At 36.1% G+C, this 22,695-nt stretch overlaps 1 protein-coding gene across 1 annotated transcript in view; it reads left to right on the plus strand.

Moving 5' to 3' along the window:
- Positions 1–2,849, plus strand: part of Ptprq (protein tyrosine phosphatase receptor type Q) — a 188,705-nt gene extending 185,856 nt beyond the window's left edge. The window contains exons 44-45 of the mRNA XM_021205432.1: positions 2,297–2,420; positions 2,812–2,849. Coding sequence (XP_021061091.1) covers positions 2,297–2,420; positions 2,812–2,849 — 162 coding nt within the window. The remainder of the gene's footprint in view (positions 1–2,296; positions 2,421–2,811) is intronic.
- Positions 2,850–22,695: the final 19,846 nt, after the last annotated feature.

Below are 22,695 nucleotides of genomic sequence, written 5' to 3' on the forward strand. Positions count from 1 at the left end.
CCAAGCATGCTATCCTCACTGAGTAAAAACAAATATCTAAAGCACCAAGTATCCTGTCCAGGATGCAGTACCTGTCCTACAAGATTTCCCTGCATCCTCTCCTTGCAGGAAACCAGTACTCTAAAGCGCTCATCTGTCTTAGTTACCTGAAGTTATGCCCTATCTAGCTTTTCTCTGTAATAAAAAACAGAAAAAAAAATGACCATAACCTGTCTCCAGTCCTTATGAAATGGGGTTGCCTTGCCGAAGAGCCACAGCTTATTTTCTCCTGTTACACTGAGGAGTGATTTCAGTTTCTGTGAGGGATGTTCCTGTCTCAGCACGCACTCCAGTGAGTGAATACAGGAGTGGGAAGGCAGGAAGCCCAGCAACATCCTGCCACTGAAAGTCACCGAAGGGACACAGATCATCACTAAGAGAAAGAGACATCCAAATGGCCATTCTGAGAGCAGGATCTGAAGCGTTGTTACCTCCTGAAAGGCTAGTGATGCCTTGATTAATGGCTGTTGTGGATTACTTTCTTTCCTGCTTTGGGTTCTCCTGGCGGTTAGCTGGCATAAACTTATGCGGCAGAAGAAAAAATAACTAATCATATTTTTGCTATATATTTTATGTATGTTATGTCCTTTAAATCTCCCCATGCAGGTTTTGGGATTCCTGGGACCAGGGGGATTGAGCATCAGTGGAAAAAAAAATGAATTCTTAAGGTAGTATAGTATGGTTGTTAAAGGTAGAAACAGCAATTTTCATGACATCCCATTGCTTCTTGGCAACAACACACGATGCCAGAAGGTTCTTGAAGCCCGCAGGACTATCTCGCAGCTTGGCTTGCTCTCCTGGCAGAGTTTACAGTCATCATTCTTTCCAGCAGAGAAGATGAGTTCCTGACAGCTCAAATCCTCAAATATCAAATGTGACTTCAAGTTCAAATGTGCTTTTGAAAGATATCAAAGTTCATGAGCATAAATTATTCTTTAAAATAATTCTGTTGTGTCGGTTTTCTATTAATAATGGTATTCACTGCATGCTCTAAATTTGAGGGACATTGTTCTTGTGACAAGGAACGTACTGAAAATTTCAGTAGAATTGTTACTTCCTGACTAGACTTCATGTCTTAACAAAATCAAATGCTGTAATTTGATCATCTGTGAGTACAAAACTTGATCTCTAATGACTTTTTCATGTTCTCTAAATTATATCTGCCCTCAAATGGAAAAGATTGGGTAGCTGCACAAATTAAATGAGATGAAGAAAACAAATATTTATTACACAATTGCTATGTTCCACGAACTGTTATGGCCAATTGGAATTTAGCACTGAATATCCAAGAGTTCGCATAGAGATGCCCTTCTAGTGGTGAAGGTTTACTGGAAAGGTTTTAGAGTCCACAAAGAAATAAATACTGCTGTTAGTGGTAAACAACTCCAGCAAAGGACCGCAACTGAAACCCTCCCAAAAGCATGACAAAGCATTATGTTAACTGATAGGACTATAACCATTTAAAATTATCATTTTTAAGTGTTTTCTCAAAATAAGGTTTGTCTATTTAGTAAGACATTTAATGATATTCTTTTAACACCAGACATATTCTGTTGGGAAGAGTAAGTATGGTTTAAAATATACACTTTCATAGTCTGAACAATGGTCCAGCAATGCTAACAGGTTGGCATTAGCATTGACCATGTAGATACCAATGGGTTCAATTTTGACATGCAGTTGGAATATTAGAAGTCTTTTCCCAGTGCTTCTGCATTAAGATACTTCAATAGCCAACTAACTTGTATTCACAAATTGAAAAACAGTCTTTTACATTGGGCCAGTCAAATGTCCCAGTAATTTGCAGAATTACCAAGGATATTTTAAAAGTACTATTAGGTATATGAAAATACTCACTCATAACATTCAAAAATAAATATGACATCTATGTCTTTAAAAGAAAGGCATTTTTAAATATACAGAAATTACTCAATTATGTCCTTTGGGAGAGAGGAAGCTCACATGTAAATTTTTCATATAACACACAGCTACTTTTTCAATACAGCAGGACAGAATATATTAACACTTGGCAGTTAGTAGCAAACACCTAATGAAACAACCTCTGGAGCCAATAAGAAGCCACATGAATTTTAGCAAATCTTATGATGGAAATAGAAGAAAATAATTTGTAAACTATAACTCTGTTTCTAACTTTGCCTGTGTCAGATTCAGTTCATCTGCCATGGTATCAGTATAACCCACTTTAGAAGAAACATTGACACCCTGTCATTCATCTCAATGTTTGTTCCTTGTTGTCCAGGCACAGTATATCTTCTTACACCAGTGCATTCTGGATCTTTTATCAAATAAAGGAGGTCATCAGCCCGTCTGTTTTGTAAATTACTCCACACTTCAGAAGATGGACTCTCTGGATGCCATGGAAGGTGGGCAAACACAGGGTACACACGATTCACTAGCTTACTGTCTACTGCAGGACTGTTTACTTCAGCATAACTACAATTACTAAAATACTTCAGAAGCTAGTTGAGTACCTGAGTCATGTTTTTCATTTCTTTATTACCTGAGTTATGATAATAGCCTTTGCAGTCTTGATCATGTTTCACCATTAAAAAAATCCAACAACAATTCATGGTGGGCATAAAGAGGCCATGAATTTGACAAAGAGCAAAAGGAGTATGTGGGGGTGGGGGTTATTGAGGGAGGAGAGGGAAGGCAGAAGTAATATAAGTATAACCTCAAAAATAGAAAAGAATTCAAACCTTTGAACTGTTGGTCACAATACTGTCTTTGACATCTTACTGTCTTACTGTATAGGTGATGTGGAACTTGAATGGGAAGAAACGACCATGTAAAATTCGGACCAAAGTTACAAGGAGAAGACAGAATTTTCAGATCCCAGGAGCTGAAATCATCCCTCTTGCTTCTGAAATGAATTGGGCAAAAGAAATGCTTCCTAGGCTTTGTCTCGCTAACTGAGTTGATCGGTTTATGGATGGCTGGTTGTAGGAAAACCATCCCATAAGATAGTTGTTTGTTTTATATAGAATTAAATATTATGTATTTTAAAATGTCTAAGAAAATACATCATGCAAGTTTTTTGAGGTCGTTAATTCTTTTTGAAGTAAGCCAAATATAAAATTATTATTATTCTAGCGCACGTGTTTCAGAATACACTTTCCCTTTGTACTGGATTTCACTTTGGACAAAAGCTGTAGATGTTCATTTGGTAGTGTTATTTTGTCCTCCAGCGTGGTGCTGATGTTTCTCATGGATGACTTCCAAGACTGTCATAATGATCTGCACTTCCACGCATGCTCCTGGGTTTTGAATCCTCTGTTTTATGAGTGTCAAGATATCATCTACTGATCCTGAACAGCTGAACGGTAACCTCGTGACACTGTAGAGACTGCTCAGCCTTTATCCCACGCACAGTAGCTCTCTGAGAAAACTCAAGGCGATTTAAATTGTACCGCGATCTTCAGTTTGCAAAAAGTGAAAAGGAAATTTCAAAGTACAACCTCACATACGAAGTTATAGAGTATCTTTTTCACCTGCCCACACTGGCACAGGCACAGGTTGCACCCACGATGGTTTCGAACCACAGAGTCAAGTGATCAGAGTATTTGTCGGCTAGATGTGCGTTCAACACTAACAGTTTTGAAGAATCTCTGAGTAGAAATGTATAAAAATGGCGATACAACCATACATTGTGTTGCCTGTTTGTAAGCTGATGAACGACATGCTTCTGTGGCACCAACAGAAACTTCCTTGTCGATGACACTGAATAGCCTGACTTCGTACCCCAGGGCTGATTATACAGAAGAACACTTAGTATAACTTAAAGAAATTAAGAAGGCTGGAGCAAATAAGACATTTAAAAAATAAACTCATTTTAGCTTTATTTTCTCTGTATAATAATGTACATAATTGAAGTATATGAAATTTGTCTTGTCACAGAGTCAAAGTCATAATAACTAAAGAGTATTCATTATCCTAATTCTGTGGTAAGAACTATACCCTGCACTTTATCAAGCTCTATATACAGAGAACTTGAGAGCTAATAAAAGTGAATATTGATGAATTGGGTTACCCTGAAGCATGATTTGAAATGATGTATATATATATATATATATATATATATATATATATATATATATACATATATGTATATATACATAAATATGAAGACATCAACAATTATATTAATTATATTATCGATATTACATAGTAACATAAAATCTTTTCTATATTAGTACAACATTATTTTAATTTATATGCAGTTCACATAAAATTATTTCCAAAGACATCCTCAAAAATTAATATTGATATGGAATGCAGTATTCAAGCAATTAAATATGTTATTCTAAAAAGCAGTACCAAGAAGTTCAAGATTTGCCTACTATTTTTTTATGAGAAGCATATACAAATGAATAGTAACTACAACTCCAACCAACATGTTTGTGCTATTATTGAAAGTTACAAAAAGCAATAATAACAACTGAGGAGAAGTCTAAAAGTTTCAAGTTTCAGCTAAACACTCTCTATTCAAAATGTCTGGCAGCCAGCAGGGATTTTGTGTTCATAGAGACAGAAAATAGTCTATGAAAAGTACTGACTGGATTTACTTTTAAATATAGTAAATAATGATGATGATAATGATGATCATAATAAAGAAGATATGTAGTTTGATTCAAAGGCTAGATCATTGTCTATGATATCTGCAAAATGGAGTCGAGAATATTTTTTTCTGGGTTGCCCAGAGTGTTCACATGTGAATATCCATAAAGCACTAAATAATATCAACTCTCTTCTAAAATAGCTCTGACTGAGCTGTAGCTCTTTATTAAGTCACCTGCAGATTATTTTAAAATGAAAGCTTTCTTCGGTGAAAATAATAGAGCCTTAAGAATCACTTTTGCCTATACTCCAAGTATATCACTGTCTTATATCAAACCATATTCTAAATAATTGTAAATCTATAGAAGACATTGGGATTAGAATAATTTTAGATCTCCCAAAAATTAGTGAAGATAACTTTCAAAAGGTTTTGAATTCTTTACCAGAAAACAATATGTAAGTTAATATATCTGCACAGCTTAGTAATACATCAAGAAATTTTTAACAGAGTAGATGGATAGATAAATGGTCTCTTAATTATATAATGAAAGGACCCATGTATATAGTAGTTCTACAGGTGGCTACTAAGTGCAAATTAAAATGAAGAACACCTGTAGCTTTTTTAGCTCCAATTTGTCAAAGTTCATTGAAGCATTTGTACTATAAATGATCAACATGTGTTTCATAGGAATCAAGTGAAACTGGAGCCTCTCTGAATGGTTCGCCAGAGACCAGAGCAGCTGTGGGCGGTGTGTCTCCTTTCATGCTGCACTTAAATACATACTTTTTGTTTTCTGTTACTGTATAAGGAAATGTACATAATAAGTCTTTTGCAAAAATACTATTTAAACTTTGACCTCGACATAAAAGAACAAACCACATTCCGTAAACTATACCAAACACTTGAATTTTAAAATGGAATTTGTGTTCAGCAGAGTATTCTGTAAGCTCATGCTTACAGCCATTGAGATAACCAAATTCTGTTTACAAGGTCTTTCAGAAAATTCAGAGTAATATTTTTAAAAGAATTGGAACACAAAGTGACTTGAATTACTCAACTAAATGATACTGATCATTGAAACTTGAACATTGTTAAACATTAACTCAACAAAATACCTATCTTCTTAAAATGAAGAATATTTCAGGATAAATGATTTATTCAATATGGACAGTTTCTAGGTAGAATGTCGTCTAGTATATCTACTTGTGGAGATAATCTAAATAAAACTTATGATTATATACAGGAAAGGTTTTGAAACATAAAATAAGGGTTAGAATGGTCTTCTTTTCAGACTGGCTTATCTGTAATATAAAAACAAACCACATTACAATGAAGAATATAAAACTTGCAATATTTATTTTAATTAATAAGCCAAGAAAAACTTTAACTATGTCACATTAACAATACCCAATGTAGAACTACAAAATGTTGGATATGTGAAAAGTTTATGACCCATAACCAGAAAATTTATCCATTAATTGAAACTATGAATATAATTAATAAAGCTAAGCTTCCATTTAAGGGTTATATTGAATTTTATAATTACAATTTCATATATTTTATGTTTCACATGGACAGGTTGAACAGAAAATGCTAACAGATGTATTAATTTCTGCTAAATAAGACCATGGATATTTTCATAAATGAGTGACAAAAAAATCATGCTAAAGGAATGTATTTAAATAAATATATAGACACATACACAGTGTAAAATTGTGATTTGGAAAACAAGTTGAGAAATTTCTTTATTTTACATGACTCAACTTGACATGCTGAAAAATTCCTAAAATATTGTCCTCTGAAAATAAAATGAATATAGTAGAAAGTCTCCAAGCATATTATTGTCCTCTGTTAGATTATTTTTGCAAAGTCACAGTTTGAGGGTACAGTCCATCTTGGCGGGTTAAAGCATGGCAGCAGGAACCTGAGAAGGCAGCTGGTCACAATGCATCCACAGAAAGCAAAGAATGGTGGATGCTGGTGCTCAGGAGCTTTCTCCTTTGTATTCACCCCAGGGCCAAACTTCAGCGGACCATGCTGCCCACTTTTAGGGTAAATCTTCCCGTCTCAATCAACCTATATAGATAGTACCTGAAAATATGGCCAGAGGCTTGTCCTTAGTTTTTTTGAGATCCTATAAAGCTGATCACGTTAACCACCAAATATGGAAAAACACAATAAATAATAAAAATATTTTTAATATAACCTGTCTAGATGTGATAATAAAGAACAGTGAACATAAGTTTTACAGGAAAAAATAAAAGATATTTTAGAGGAAGTGTGTTTGTTAAATTGGTATATTTTTTCCTCTTAAATTGTTTTAATTTGATCTGTACCGATTTATAAGTGTATAGAGTAAATTCTGCCTACACTTGCCTTCCTGCTCCTTATCACTCCTCTCATCTCTGTCTCCTTCTTACAGGTAAGTTATGATCTAGCCATTATAATCACAATATTGTATCAGGTGTGGTTGGTTGCCTGCACTTGGCCTGCACCAGACTGGGCCTGTTAATAGTCATTCCTGGAACTTCAGAAAAGCTCATTGGTCCCAAAGCACTTCCTGCCCATTCATTGGTTACCGATGGATTCTTGGGGGGAGACAGTCTTTGCCTTTACTTGAGTACCAGTTGGTTAGCCAATGGGCTGCAGTGGATAGTTCTGAACCGATTTTCACAAAAAGAAGGTCCTGGCAAAACTCAGTAAATCTCTCTCTCATTCTCTCTCTCTCTCTCTCTCTCTCTCTCTCTCTCTCTCTCTCTCTCTCTCTCTCTCTCTACCCCTCCATTCTCACACACACATTCACACACACACACTTGNGTACCAGTTGGTTAGCCAATGGGCTGCAGTGGATAGTTCTGAACCGATTTTCACAAAAAGAAGGTCCTGGCATAACCCAGTATATCTCTCTCTCATTCTCTCTCTCTCTCTCTCTCTCTCTCTCTCTCTCTCTCTCTCTCTCTCTCTCTCTCCCCACCCCTCCATTCTCACACACACATTCACACACACACACTTGGAGGAGAAGAGAAGAAGAAGAATGAAGCTTTTAATAATGAAACCTATAATATCCAATGTTTGGGATTCATAAAATTAAGAGCATATTACACATTGCAGAACAGAAGAAATGGTCATAAAATTTACTATAATGGAAATTCTCAAGGAAAAAATAAAAACAAATATTTGTAAAAGCCAGTGGTCCTCAGTTACCTAAGCCATCATATGAAACAGCACAAAACAATAATCAAAACTACAGAATTCAGAGGCAAGCCAGAAAATATATTTTAAAAAGTAATGTCCAAATATACCCCACATAATACAAAAATATTTATTTACAGTTTCAAGATACTCTATGAGATCTCAGGAATAAACACACACACACACACACCCCTAGTCCTATGATTTATCAAAAAGAAATTAAACTACATTTACAAGATAGGACCTAGCTAACTGATCTTGATAGCTTTGTTTATAATTAATAAAAAAAATAAAGAAATCAAGTGCTCATCACTGGCAATTTAAAAATGAATCATGGTTTATTTGGGAAATGAAGTGTAACTTGTTAGTAAATTTCTAGTGAACTATTGATGTCTTCAAGAATAGAGAATTTCCAAAAACATGCCCAGGGAACAAAATAGATAAGTAAGAATACTTACATATGATTTGTATGCAGTTTGGGGATATGTTAAACTAATCTTTAGTATGAAAAATAAATGTTTCTGTGTGTTGGGTAATGTCAGGACTAAATGGACCAACATCATAATATGAAGGGTGATGAACGAGTTTCTCTTTGGATGGAATGATGTTTATGTGCAGAGCCACGTGCAAAACACATTAAACTATAGGCACCCAACCAGTGCATTTTACTTCATATAAATTGCATAAATAAATACAATAGACTACATTAAAGAAACGGGGGGGGGGTAGGATTCCTGGGTTTGGGGTCAGAAGGTGACCATGAGGAAAAGAAGAAGGAGGAATGGAGGAGAAGCTGCTATGGATTAGGTGGGTCATAAAAATGTGGCCCTGAAGGCCAGCCAATTGGAGTTCATAAGCAGCTTAGATAAAACATAGTAAGTAAATTCAGGATCATTAATAGGAAAGTAGATTTTAATAAAAGAGAGGGAGGGTATCTGCCTAGCTCTAGTGCGAAGGCTTATTGTAAATACACAGGTTGTATGTGTCTTTTATCTGGGAACTGAAAGATCAAGGTGGACTAGAAACCCTGGATTAGAATTAAAAATCTCTACAACAGTCTGTGGTAATCTCTGTAGTTAGATTGCATCACATGGCCAGTGTTAGTACAGCCTTTGTATTCAGATATCTAGTTCATTTCCCATAATCTATGTAGTTAGATTGTATCACACAGTCAATGCTGGCACAGTCATTGCATTAAGATAACTTGTTCAGTAGTCTTTCTATTGTTTGCTGTCTCTTCCAAAATATGTTTGATCCTAACCAAGCAATATTATTTACTATGTAAATTTTCTACAGCTTGCTGCCATATTTATACACCTCATTCACAGCTCTGATAATTTCACTGATCTCTTCGGTAACTCTTCATTGACCATTAAATTAAATATGCAGTAAAAGTTACCTCTCCTGCAGTATTACCTCTGTTTCTTTAGTGCTTTTCAATCTCTGTAATGCTATAGCCCTTTTATACAGTTCCTCATGTTGTAGTGACCCCTCCAACCATAAAATTGTTTCTGTTACTACTTCAGAACTATGGTTCTGCTAATGCTATGAATTGTAAGGTAAATACTAGTGTTTTCAAATGGTTGTAGGTGACCCCTTTGAAAGGGTTGTTTGACCCCCAGGCTGAGAACCACTGGTCTAGACTTAAGTCAAATTTGTTTATGAATAGAGAAGTACAGAGGTTAGTTACAAAGTTACAATTAGATTAGAGCAACAAGTCCTGTTCTTCTATTGCTTGCTAAACTATACCCTTAACACTCTCAATCCAGGCATCCACTGGATTTCTCAGTATCTTTGAGGCATTTTTCCCATGATCTTCTCTGATGGAATTATTCATTTGCTATTCTCCATCTGTTTGCTTCTTGTAATCATAAACTAAAAGCTTCTTGTAGTTTTTACCTGTGTCCCATTCAACATAAATTACATATGAAAGAGGAGTGTAAACAAAAACGGCTGAGAATTCACTCTTGCAGAAGTGAAATAACTTGCCTGAGTGCTCACACACATTTGTAGCAACACTTGAATGTTAAAATAAGTATCTTTTTGGTCAGAGAGAAAAACATTTCTGGATCAATGATAAGCAAGGGTGGGAAGCTGGGGAATTTGGCATCTGTTGTTCATACATATTAGTTATCCAGATTAAGGAACAATAACTTGAAACTCTCCAAAACCTTCAGCAACATAAACTGACAAAAAGGATTGGGCAAGTTATAGTTCCATAATGATCTGAGTTGTTTCGATGTTGGTTTTATGTCAGAAAAGTGACTTTCAGATTGACAAAATTGTAGATGCATCAAAACCAAAAACTATATTCTTGAAAATATTTTAACTATATATTTATTTATGTGTATGGGTATTTTGCTTCCATGCATGACTAAGTACCACATGTGCATAGTAGCTGCAGAGGCCCAAAGACGTTGGATCCTGTGGGACTGGACTTCAATATAGTTGTCAGTTGCCATGTACATACTGAGAATGAAACCTGGGCCGTTTCAAACTGTACCTAGTACTTTTTAACTGCTTAGCTATCTCTTTAGTCCCAATAGCTATACTCTTAAGTGTTATAAAGTACTCATACATAAACAAATTTCATTACCATTAACAGCTGGATAAGATAGATAGATAGATAGATAGATAGATAGATAGATAGATATAGATTATTCCTCTGTGGCCTAAAGGCACTTTCTCTTTTAACCCCATTATCTTTACATTTTAAAGAGACAGAATAGGCAGGGATTTAGCATCTTCTTTTCAAAAAGGTCTTGTCAAAACTAACTTGACTCAAAACCAGGATGAGGCAGTGTCAAATTATCCCCAAACAAGATATCCCTGCTTGCTAGACAGGTGCAGGAGATGTAGAGACAGGTTTGGAATGAGCTACCAGTGTTCACATGCGTAGAGGCTGACATCAGGTCCAGAGATTACAGTAATGAGCAACAGGTGGCAAACCAGGGTAGCGGGTCACTTGAGAGGCTCTTGGTAAGAGGTAGTGTATCATAACAGACAGGTGAAGCAAGGCTAAAAAGAGTCAGAGAACTGGCACTATGCTGATCCAAGTAAAATCAGGGACACAGAAGTGGATCAGCAGGGAGCAGGATTCTGCCCACCAAGTAGACTTAGGGGTAATTCTTTTCTCAGTACACACAGAACAGAAGCCCAACAGAGTTCAACATCTGCTCACCTTCTGCATCCCTATACATTTGCATATTTCCCATAGATACATATACATATGCTTCATGGTGACTGAACATCAAATAAATGTGAGAAAGCGAATGTATAAATAAGCTTAGATATTAAAGTATACTCGAGAGACTTAGAATACTTGAGAGATTTAGGTTTGTGGATAAGCTAATCAATACAATAATAAACAGAAACGACAGGAGGCCAAACTGCTAGTAGTGACTATGAAAATATTATATACCTAGAAGATAAAAATAAATAAGCTGTAAAACCACGTAAGTGATTCAGGCAGCAAAATAAACATATTCCATCCGTGAGTGGCCATGTATCAAAAAGAGAAAAGTTAATTTACTGACAATACCCAAAATATAAAACACAAGAGGTTAAACTTACCAATAATTTCTGAAGAAAATTGCAGATTGGAGAAATTTTAAAAATACTTTAAGTAACTGAAACAATTTTACAATTGTATAATAATTTTGTAGAACACAATTTTTCCTTTATTATTTCATAGGGTAAATTTGCCCATTAAAGCAATTTTGAATTGTTTTAAGGTCTATTAAAATACTGTGTGGCTATAAATCCAGAACTTTGTGAATAGAAATATTGAAGCCCACTAAGCCTATCTCAAAAACAAAACAAAACAAAAACAAACACAAACAAACAAAAACAACCAACCAAACACAAAAGCAACAAAAGGAGGAGGGAGCAGAAGGGAGGTGGAGTAGGAGAAGGAAGAGGAAGAGGAGAGAAAGAAAGGAAAAAAACCCACTGTGTTTTAGAACAAGAAGTTGATAAACCCTCTACTGACTTCTAACTGGTATTCTGCCATTGAGCCTTAACAGCCGCACTTCTGTCAAAAGCTTTGTTTTTAAGCAACAAAAGAGAAGTCTTATAAAATCTTTTCAGTAGATAGTTTACAAAGATTCCATAAAAGTTCCAAGAAGTTTTACTGAAATAGACACTATAGATTTTTTTCAAAGACCATAAATAAGCATCATGCGTTTCACTGATTAGATATAAATTTTGAAGGCAAACTGCCGACACAATTGAAACAAATACAAAATAGAAATAACTATTTAATAGGTGATATTGATACTTCTTGGAGAAAATACAATTTTGAGAAATATTCTCATCCATTTCCTTGCAAAGATTGTGTTGTGTAAATTTGAGATTGAATAGTCTTTCAATCTAAACGAATGATTCTATGCATCTTATCCTATATAGGTAACGTGAACAAATAAGCATTGACTGGTGATGGGTTAGTGGTAAAATATAAATAACCATAGACTCAGAGACTGTTTCTGTTATGAACCCTGTGAGAAGACAGTTAGGACAACTGGGTAAGCTGTGATAATCCACACTCCCGTGGTAGTCCCCTTGCGTTTCCTTATGAATACTCTAGAGTAGGATCAAACAAGTATATTCCAGCTTTCTATGATTTACTTTTTCACCAAATTTTGATCAGGCAAGCCATCTGAAAGAACTTTCCTATTGCCAATTTTCCTCAATACTAGAGGCATTAGATTTAATCTTCATCACCATAGAGCAATGATAGGTGGATAGGCAGACAGATAGACAAACAGATGGTGGATAATAGGTAGATGAGAAAGAAAGGAAGAGAAAGAAAGGAAGGAAGAAAGAAAGAAAGAAAGAAAGAAAGAAAGAAAGAAAGAAAGAAAGAAAGAAAGAAAGAAAGAAAGATGGACAGCTAGATAGTAGAGAGTTGGATAGATAGATAGATGATAGATAGATAGATAGTTTATACTAAAGCAGTTTTCTGTTAAAGCAGATATAGTGAATAATCAAGACAGTTGTGAATTATGTATGGATTTTTGAAGTCCTTCGGTTTTTTAAAGGTTGATCTTGGTAGTAGCTTAACTGCCAATTTTGGAATCAAAATGACTTCACAGCTCCACTTTGCCCTTTCTAGCCTCTCCTTTCCCTCTTCCTCGCTTTCTTCATTTCTGGCTGTATTATTGTTTCGACTCTAATACACCATAGAAAACTCCTGAGTCCCAATGCAGTCCTGCTGCACACTTCTGAAGCTAGATTTAAGTTGGTGCTTCCTCACCAAATGTCACACTAATCTTATAAAATCATCTTTACTTTACTTTTCTTCAGGTTAAGGCTCTTATTATGAAGACGTATTTATAAACTGTAAAATGCTTTAGCTAACACACCCTGCCAAAAATAACCTAGCAGCAATGACCCACCCTCATGATGATTCTAATCATGACTTTAATCTTCAAAAGTTACTTATTCCATTGAAAAAACCTTGGGTTTTCTTTAGTAAGGAAAAAATAAACAGAACAACAACAAAAACAAGCATTTTGGTGAATTGACATGGATCAGACTCAAGAAAAAAATCTATTAGCAAAGTTTTAGAAAAATATGAAACATGCTAAATCTTCAAAGAGGTAAAAATAAAGTTTCAAAATGTGAGAAGTCTAGTTATTTTAGAATCATATATGTAAGAGTATACATTTAATATCTGGCAAGAATGGAGCTCTGTTTTGTTAAGACAGAATATTTCCTTGGTGCTATTCTATTGTAGCTGATATTCTGAACTACTGAGCTACATTAATTGATCTGAACCAAATGGTAAAAGAATGTCAAGACAGCCATACATCACAATGGCAACCACTTTTTATTATACCAACCATAAAATAATTGCTGCCTTTTGGCAACGCTGAAACGTAAACTTTTCCAGGAATAGCAGGACAAATTGATAAAGTGCAAAGCAACCCTTTATTTTTGCATTCCTTCTTTGTGAAGTAATAAGTCTCAGCAACTGAAAACAAAAAACAGAGGAGACACATGCTTGTTGTGTCATGGGAAAGGCCAGCTACTTGATGGTGCAACTTCATTTCATTTCCAAACACTATAATGCAACTGCCATCGTTATTAAATACTTACTGTTCTTAAAAATGAGATAATTTTCTGATTTCAAATAACACCTCGGGACACTAGCCATCTTTGACACGGAATAAGATCATTATCCTTCTGCCTGGGATCTTTTTGTGCTCCCAGTTGTTGCTGTGAAAAGATCTCATGTGCACAGACCTGTGCTTCCAAACGAAGTAATCAAATCTAGGAACAAACTGTAATCAGAGAATCTCTTGGATGCACTTGGGCCAGGCGTGCAGATGGCCACAGGAAAATGAAGAAATGAACCTCTTGCATGGATCTACTGTTCTCATACACGATGACTTCTCATCCAGAGAAATAGCTGAGTTTGCTCTGTTCACCTTTTAAGAGTTCGATCCAACTTTCCCAGTAGTAGAGAGTGGGGTGGAACTAGAGGTAAACTTTGCTAGTGATTCTATGACATACTCTGTTGCACACAGTCCCCTGAAGCAAAAGAATCTTCAACAAAGAACCCTATGGAAAGTTTGTAAAATCTTAAATTGCCTCAATAGCTGAGAGAAGAGAATAGCCTAATTGAAAGGAGATTTTTGATAAGTGTCAACGTGGATTTGAAAGAGTTGATGTAATCACATTGAGAGAATCCTTGATCGTATGAAACACACCTTGCCTTACTGACTGACTACCCATCCTATCTAGAGATTCTGCTCCTCACAGTCTGCTGATTTACATAGAAAAAAAGAGTTTGCTATGAGCACACCAGTACCTTAGTTTGCTGTTGTTGTTTCTGCTCTCAGGCTACATGGCTTTAAAGCAATACACCTACCTTATGTGAGAAAGTAAAGACCTAAACTGGACTACTTTTATGTGACTTAGAAATAGTTAGGACTGCTGGGCAGTGGTGGTGCACGCCTTTAATCCCAGTACTTGGGAGGCAGAGGCAGGTGGATTTCTGAGTTCGAGGCCAGCCTGGTCTACAAAGTGATTTCCAGGACAGCCAGGGCTACACAGAGAAACCCTGTCTCGAAAAAAACAACAAACAAACAAACAAACAAACAAATAGGACTAATGTGTTTTAGTTTTAGGTTTTGTAATCTCTTAAGAGAGTGATGTGTGAAATTAACTCTTTTCATTCTGTCAATTCCAGAAAAATAGTAATCCAAATTAAAAAAGCTTTTTCTCTCTTTTTTTTTTCCTGATTATTAAATTTGATTGAAGCGTGACTAAGGCTAGCTGAAATTTTGAATTACATTCCATATCATTTTTTGAAAGATAACGTATGATGCAGAAGGTACTATATGAAAGGGAAGATATGAAAGGAATTTGCCAGTAAGGTTCTCATGATTGACTCACATGGTGTGCTTTGTTGAACTCAGTGGAATCATGTTCATAAACCAAATATGTGCATGTGATCAGACTGCAGTTAACATTCTTTGAGTTTACCATAGTTATGGGTACCCTTTAAAAGTTAAACTGGCTCCTTGGAAAGTTCCTAGAAAACCTTCTTGCAGAATCATGCAAACTGTGAGGAGCAGAATCTCTAGACATGACGGGTGCTGCATGGACTTGCTGTATGGAATTTTCCTCGATTTTCTACTTTCTTTATAGCCATTGACCACATTTGAATTTTGACATCTCAATAATTGAAAACGATAGTGACATCATGAAAGCATGCTATACTCAGTTGCGGAAGATGTCCCTCTAGGTGGTCTGTAGTGGTTGATCAGCCGTTCAGAGCATCTTTGGATCTGGATTCACACACTTCCTATGTATCAGGACCCACTACTCATCCACAGACCTGTTCTTATGGTTTCTAGAAATAGGCCTGAGTGATGAGGAAGAGAACATAGGCACATGCCCCATGACTCAGGACTTGAACAACACTGTCCCCTGACACCAATCACATTCCCCTCCATCTAAAATGTGCTGTACTTTCCCATCTCTGCCCATTCTGATTGACACTGTTTTAAAACACTGTATTTTGAGTAGACTCAGAAGCAATGAAATAAACATGCTTCAAGACCATTGCTGAAAACATTTCAATACAAGTTCTGTGACGCGTAATTCTTCAGAGTTAAATAACAGCTACTTTACAAGATATAAGTAAGTGCACATATTATTGATTTTCATTTTACTGTCTTTAAAAGCAAAAACTTTCAAACCTTGCACTATTATCTAAGTTCTTTAAGTCCAAAGATAGCTTATACTTAATAACAAGAAAATCAAAACATCAATGGAAGTATTTCAGCAATGTAACAAAATATTATTCTTATATTGTGAGCTTATTCAGTAAAACTCTTCTAACACCCAAATAGCTAGCACTAATCATGGAATCAGAGATCTTGTCACTTTGTGATGAGTGTGATGTGCTGACCGTTTGTTGTCTACACAAATTTCCAGATTGTATGCAATTAAACATTTTATGTGCATTAGTATTTTTTTAAATCATGTACCTAAAAACTAATATATAGTGACCATTCCCTAAAAGATCTTGCTTTCTCAAAGCAAGGGGATATGCAGATATTAGTAAATGATTAAGCAACTATTTCTTGAACTGGTAGTGAAACTTTATGGAATAGTGTGTTTGTACAGTGGTGACTATTTGTCACAGTAGGCTCTGACACTGGCATTTAAGCACCAACCAAACTGGGCAATATGTCATAAGGAACCAGTTGGGGGGCAGTAACAAAATCCTTGGATAACCATTCTATACCAGAGACATCTGCTTATCTTCGCAAGACAGTAACTCCAGGCATCTCTGTAATCTAGATATTGTAAATATCATAATTCATGTATTTAAAACATGTAAGCATTGTAGAAACTCTATACATCTTATGCATTTCAATTAATTGCAAGCAACCAAGTGCAAAAGTATTTATGTAATACTTTAAGGAGGCAATATAGTTAAATAAAAATGATATAGTGTAAAATTTGCACCTAAAAGTAAACAGAATTCTGTTCATAAGATTTATTTGGATGATAGATTTATTTACATAATGCAACACTAATTATAATGAACTTAATAGGTGTTTGAGACTGTATAGTTGTTTTGAAGAAATTCTTTTAATCTTTGAAACAGTCAAGTAAGATCGAGCTAATTGAAACTTAGAGAAATTATCTTGCTTGTTCAAGGTCAAATGAAGGCCCTAAAACTTCCCCTTTAATACCAAACTTCACATACGCAATCCAGAGTAAGTCTTAAAGGAAAATATTTCTTTATGTATTGTGAACACAATATGTTATTCTCCTATATGAACAGATACGCGGAAACATCTATAGTGTTTTTTCTGGACATACGAGTTCCTTCTGATAGCTCCAAGATGGTCCCAGTTATGGAGATTTCCATCAGGAATCCTAAGCATCCGCTCAGAGCTAAGCCAACCTATGTTGATCTGTCACTCACTCAAAAGAAATGCTTTGCCTGGAAAAAACTCGGATGGTTCTTCAATCCGGAAATACAGATGCAGGAGAATGAGTGCTTCTCACACATAAGTCACTATCATCTTCCTGAAAAACCATGCCTTCAAAGGAAGAGACAGGCAGCAGCGTGAGGGTTGGTGTATAAACTGAACAGTTGCTTGTAGGAGCCTGTGTTCATGAAGGGTAAAGGGTGAGAGCAAGGAGCAAGTGTTTCATGAAAGATATAGAGAACAGCTTCCGGGGCCCCTTCCTCTGGGTTTCATGACTATAGTGCCCCCTGCCTAGGTGTTACCCCATTTCTGTGCATAACTTTGGGAGCATAGAGCATTGAATTTTCACATCTTTCCTTTCCTCTGCTTGGTTGAGGCCCTTCCCCCATGTCCCCAGAAGTGACTCAAATGTTCTCTCAGCGTAAGTGCAACGCTATTTTTAACCATCGTGTTTGGGAATCTCTGAGCACACATTGCTGGCAGCTTAAGTGAGCTCTGGGTGACCAGGGTTCATGTTTCTCAGGGTCCACAAGTCGGAGGCAAGGCTGCTTTCTGAGGTTTGCCTTATCCTCGTAGCCTGCTCTCTTACCTTTCTTCATCGGGACCACTCAGCCAAGTATCTGCAGGCTAGTCTTACATTCTGTCCACTTTTCTGCTCTCTTCTACCCAAGTTTCCTTTCGTTTCATTTCATCGCTAGCCCTGAGCTCTACCCTCTCAGCTAATAGTTTCTTTGGCTCCAGTTACATAATAATATCGCCCCAAATCCACGTGATCACCCACAGAAACTTAAAGAAGTTTAACAAATTCATCCATTCTCTCTGGGAGTCTCTTCTTTGAACTCCCTACATTCACAGTCATCCCAAAACACAGTTTTCCAAAAACCTCAACTTCTCTTCCCAGAAATATCAACTGAACATTTTAAAAACTGTCCCTAAATCAGTCCTCCTCAGATGTCCCACTCTGAGAGTCTTCACTATTGCACACCCTGAAAAGATTGTATTGCATTCTCTTTAAGAGTTCTCAGCCATTCTCGTCTGTGAGTTTTGGCCACTGTCACAATTCCAAGTAAATTGAAATTGACTACTTATAATACTTTCACTTTGATATCTTTAAAACAAACCTCAAAATCCATCTAAAATGTATTCTATGGAAGGTTTTATTTGGTATGGTGAGAATGATTAGTACAAATAAAGCCTCATGAATTGGCACTAAAATGGATAGTTATGGAGTAAGCAGTGAACATTATATATGCAGCCTGAGTATGATATGTTATTTAATGCCAAATACTAACATTAGACTTATGAGCTATGTATCCAGTATACCGCTAACTCTCTAAAAGAAAACAAAAACAAAAACAATTCAACAACAAGAAAAACAAAGGCTTGGAAGTCCTAAGAGTGTCTTGCTCCAAAGATTCCGTTCCCTCCCAACATGATACTTGACTTTCTTAAAGGCACATAGTTAAAATCTGCTGCTTACCACATTATCCCTAGAATTTTTCCTCCTTCTCCTTTTCTTAGACAAGAATTAGACACATTCTAATGCATTTGAAAATAATCATGAACAACAAATGATAGGATAAATTATTGGAAAACATTCTATCATTTACCTAGAAGAAGATTTTATGATGAATGAACTTGGGTTTTTTTTTTTTTTTTTGAGGTGGTTGCTAATAACAATATAATTCTTATTACTATTTATGTGCTCCAATTTTTAAAAAGACATAGTTTAGCTATTTAAAATGGGATACTTTGAATTTACACCAACCTATCCAGTTGCTAACATCTGTATTTCCCTCATGTTCATGGAGAAATAATATAATCGCAATTACAAGCCTCTCACATTTTGTAAACAGTTTGAGTTCCGAACACGACTTAGTTGTTTGGAATCAGTGCATATTTTCCCACTAAGCTAATCTGAAAGGACAGTTGTTGCTCATGCTAGGATTTTCTTATTCTTATGTCCCCTTCCAGTCTACAACTTCCAAAACAACAAATGAACGAACAAACAAAAATAACTGAATAAATTAGGAAGTGAAAGTAGAAATTTACTTATGTCGAGAACACTAATACTATTTTACTGTACTGCAGAAGTTTTCTAACATGGTGGGAAGACAGTTTTACAATTTAGTAGAGAATAATTCAGTAAGAAAAGGCTGAATGCGACCAGAAGAAAAGCCATCTTTTGCACCCATTCACCAGCTTCCTGAATCTTTTCTATTTATAATTTAGAAACTTTCCCCCCTATATTTAAACTGACTGTAAAAAGAAAGAAAGAAAGAAAGAAAGAAAGAAAGAGAGAGAGAGAGAGAGAGAGAGAGAGAGAGAGAGAGAGAGAGAGAGANAGAGAGAGAGAGAGAGAGAGAGAGAGAGAAAGAAGAAGAAAGTGAGAGCGTCCTCACTCTTTTGGAGGTTTGTGATGTGGAACATCCAGTTCATACATCTTAGAGTTAGGAGATTCTATAAATGCCTTTACCTCAGTGAGGCCTTCTACAGACCAAGCTTTGCAATTCCTTACTAGGGATTCTAGTTTTTGTCTTGTTTCTCTACTGATTTCAGTAATTAAAGTACTTTATATGCCATGCTACATCTTTATTTTGAATGCAAATGTGTGATGTGATGTGTTTTGGTCTAAATCCACACTCTATAACATTCTAATAAAGTTTAACCTAGCCTCCTAAACATTCACCATTTCTTCATGTTGAAAACTCTTAATGTCTTCTACTGTGTGTTTTGGGGCGCATGTGTATGTAGGCTAAAGCCAACTTCTTATATTTTATTTCTTCATTCCCCTCCTTTGTTTATTTGTTTGTTTTTTTGTGAGACAAAGCCTCTCTCTGATACTAGAGACCACTGATGTCTTCTTTTTTGTTCTGTTTCCACTGGTGGGTCACCAATCCCCAAGGAACCTCTTGTCTCCACCTTCTTCAGTTCCAGGTTTACTTACAGGAATGTACCACCCTGCTCAGCATTTTACATAGAACTCAAGTCTTCATTTCGCACAACAGGAAGTTTCCCCTCTGACCTCTCTTCCTAGACCCTGACTCATTGTTTTCTGTGATCTCCAGTTCATGCGGTTGCACACCAGGCCTTTTTGTCCCTTTGTCAAAGTAATTAATTATTCTAGATTTAAATTACACAAGAAGAAATAAAATTATTAGTTATGTGAAGAGGGCTCAGGACACTTGTAATTCAGTACCTGCTGGTCAATCTTTTCCCTTTCCCTTTGCAAAGTTGCTGCATTTTAAAAGTGATTTCACAATTTTTTAAGTTCTAATTTTTTTTATAACAAACCAAAAATACAGCCATTTTTTTCTGCCCTTATACAAACCTAAGGACAGGCTATGAGAAACTGAGATGTTATGTATGGCCAAATGTCTTTCAGGTCCCCCCACTCTCCAATTCCAGGGCCATTTTTTTTTTTTTTTTTTTTTTTTTTGCCTTCTTTCTTCTGCTTCCATACCTTTGTCAAAGTAACTAATTATTCTGTGTATAAATCCCATAAGGAGAGATTATGAGAAGAGGAAGCAGGGGACCATTTTAATTATTTGAGTAACAATGTTGTATGATTCCCCTCTTCAAAAGTTGACTTTTCAAATTGTTCTCTATGTATGAGACAGCATAACACATAGATAAAAACAGAAGTTCATGCCCCATAAGGAAAGCTAGATTTGACTCTGAGTTGCAGAAGCATTCAGTCTACAGCCTTAATCTTGGTGACCAGGCAGCTAGTGGAAATCACAGGAAATAACACAATAAGTATCGCATTCCTCTTCCTCTTTCTAGTGCTTTCTACCACCCCAGAGTGTAATGATGACTCTGTCTTGATAAGGAACTCACAGCTACACAAGAACAAATACACAAAACTGGCCCAAACAGTTAACATTCAAAGATCAGCTCTCAATGGAGGTTGAGAAAGACTAAATAAAACATCTTGGGTTAAAATTTTAACTTATTCCTAAAGGATATGAAAGTGACTTTTGCACAGCTCTTGCTGTTTTATTTAGTTTAGTTTTTTGAAAAAGGAAGCCATGGTGAACACAACCCAACCAATGCTTGAGGTAGAATGAGTTCTTATCCTTTCCACTCACTGTTTTGGGGTATCTACTGTAAAGTGTGACTTTTATCGCCAAAGCTGCTTATTGGTAGAGGGAGTACTCCCTCCAGAATTCTCAAGAAGGATTGAAAGTCAAAGAAAGAGGAGCAAACATTTAGGGGAGGAGAGGATAGCCAGAGAGAGGAGGGAATACCAGCTGTAGTTTATTCACCTTGAAATGCATATCCCAACAGTTATATGTTATACTAGTTTTATGTTAAACACTAGTGAACTAATGTTCACTGCATGGCTACATGCTACATGAATCATGTGTGATACTATTTTATTGAACACTTACCCAAACTCCGTAAGACAACCATTATCAACTTGAAGTATTTCAAAGAGTACTTATCCATAGACACAGAAATAGAAGTCAACCCAGCTAAGATTGAAAGAGAGTTCTTTGAAATCTGTGAGCCCTCTATACTTCATTTTTGCATTAGGAATGACATGTGTATGTGTTGGACTATGGACACTATACAATAAAGAACATTCATTTCATTTCATGCGCTTTGTCTTCTTACTTTCTCATTTGAATCCTAAGCAAACAACTTCAGTGGAGTCAATGGATAGCAAGAATGTGAAAAAAAAAAACAAAAAAAACAAAAAAAACATGATACAGAACCTTTTGCTATTTCAAGATACATTTGAAATACCAAGCAACTGTTGTGTCTTGTTTGTAACAGCAACTATTTCAGGGTTTTATTCCATGTTTATTTTCCTTCTTGTATCTCAGTCCTCACTTTATATGCTATTGCTCCAACTGGAAAAGGAAGCAGAATTCATATTTTCATGGCACTATCTAAAATAACAGGTAGCCAAGGAAGGTCACTATGAAAGAATCCTGAGTCACTCCATATAATGGCATGGGACGTGAGCACCCTTCACCCACTCCCCAACTCCCACCTCATCTTACAGATGTAGTAAAAGAGACGAAAGAGATTATTTACCTGCTTCTACTGAGGCTGAAGCCTGAAAGTCATGTGTAACCTTTGAAGGACTGGTAATGGTTTTAATCACAGGGATAGCATCTTTTTGACAGGCAGAACAGAGCAAAGAGCCGAACCACACTGGAAATATTAATGAGGCTATTTTGGAGCAATGGCTATTGCCTATGAAATCTCTCATCATGAGTCTATACTTAGAATTCAGTTGAACTCTGGCAGGAGGGGAGCAGGGCAGTGTTAATCCCCAGTTGTTTTTGAAGTTGCCTGGTAAGCAGGTTAGTGTCGGAACTGTCCAAAATGGAAGCATGGAATGCTTTGGGCGCTGCGACTCTCCGTGTGTAATTTTGTTTTTAACCTGTTTGTCTTATGGACGGCCACATTCACTCT

The sequence above is a fragment of the Mus pahari genome, chromosome 9 (genome assembly GCF_900095145.1).
Source record: "Mus pahari chromosome 9, PAHARI_EIJ_v1.1, whole genome shotgun sequence".
Classification (NCBI taxonomy): domain Eukaryota; kingdom Metazoa; phylum Chordata; class Mammalia; order Rodentia; family Muridae; genus Mus; species Mus pahari.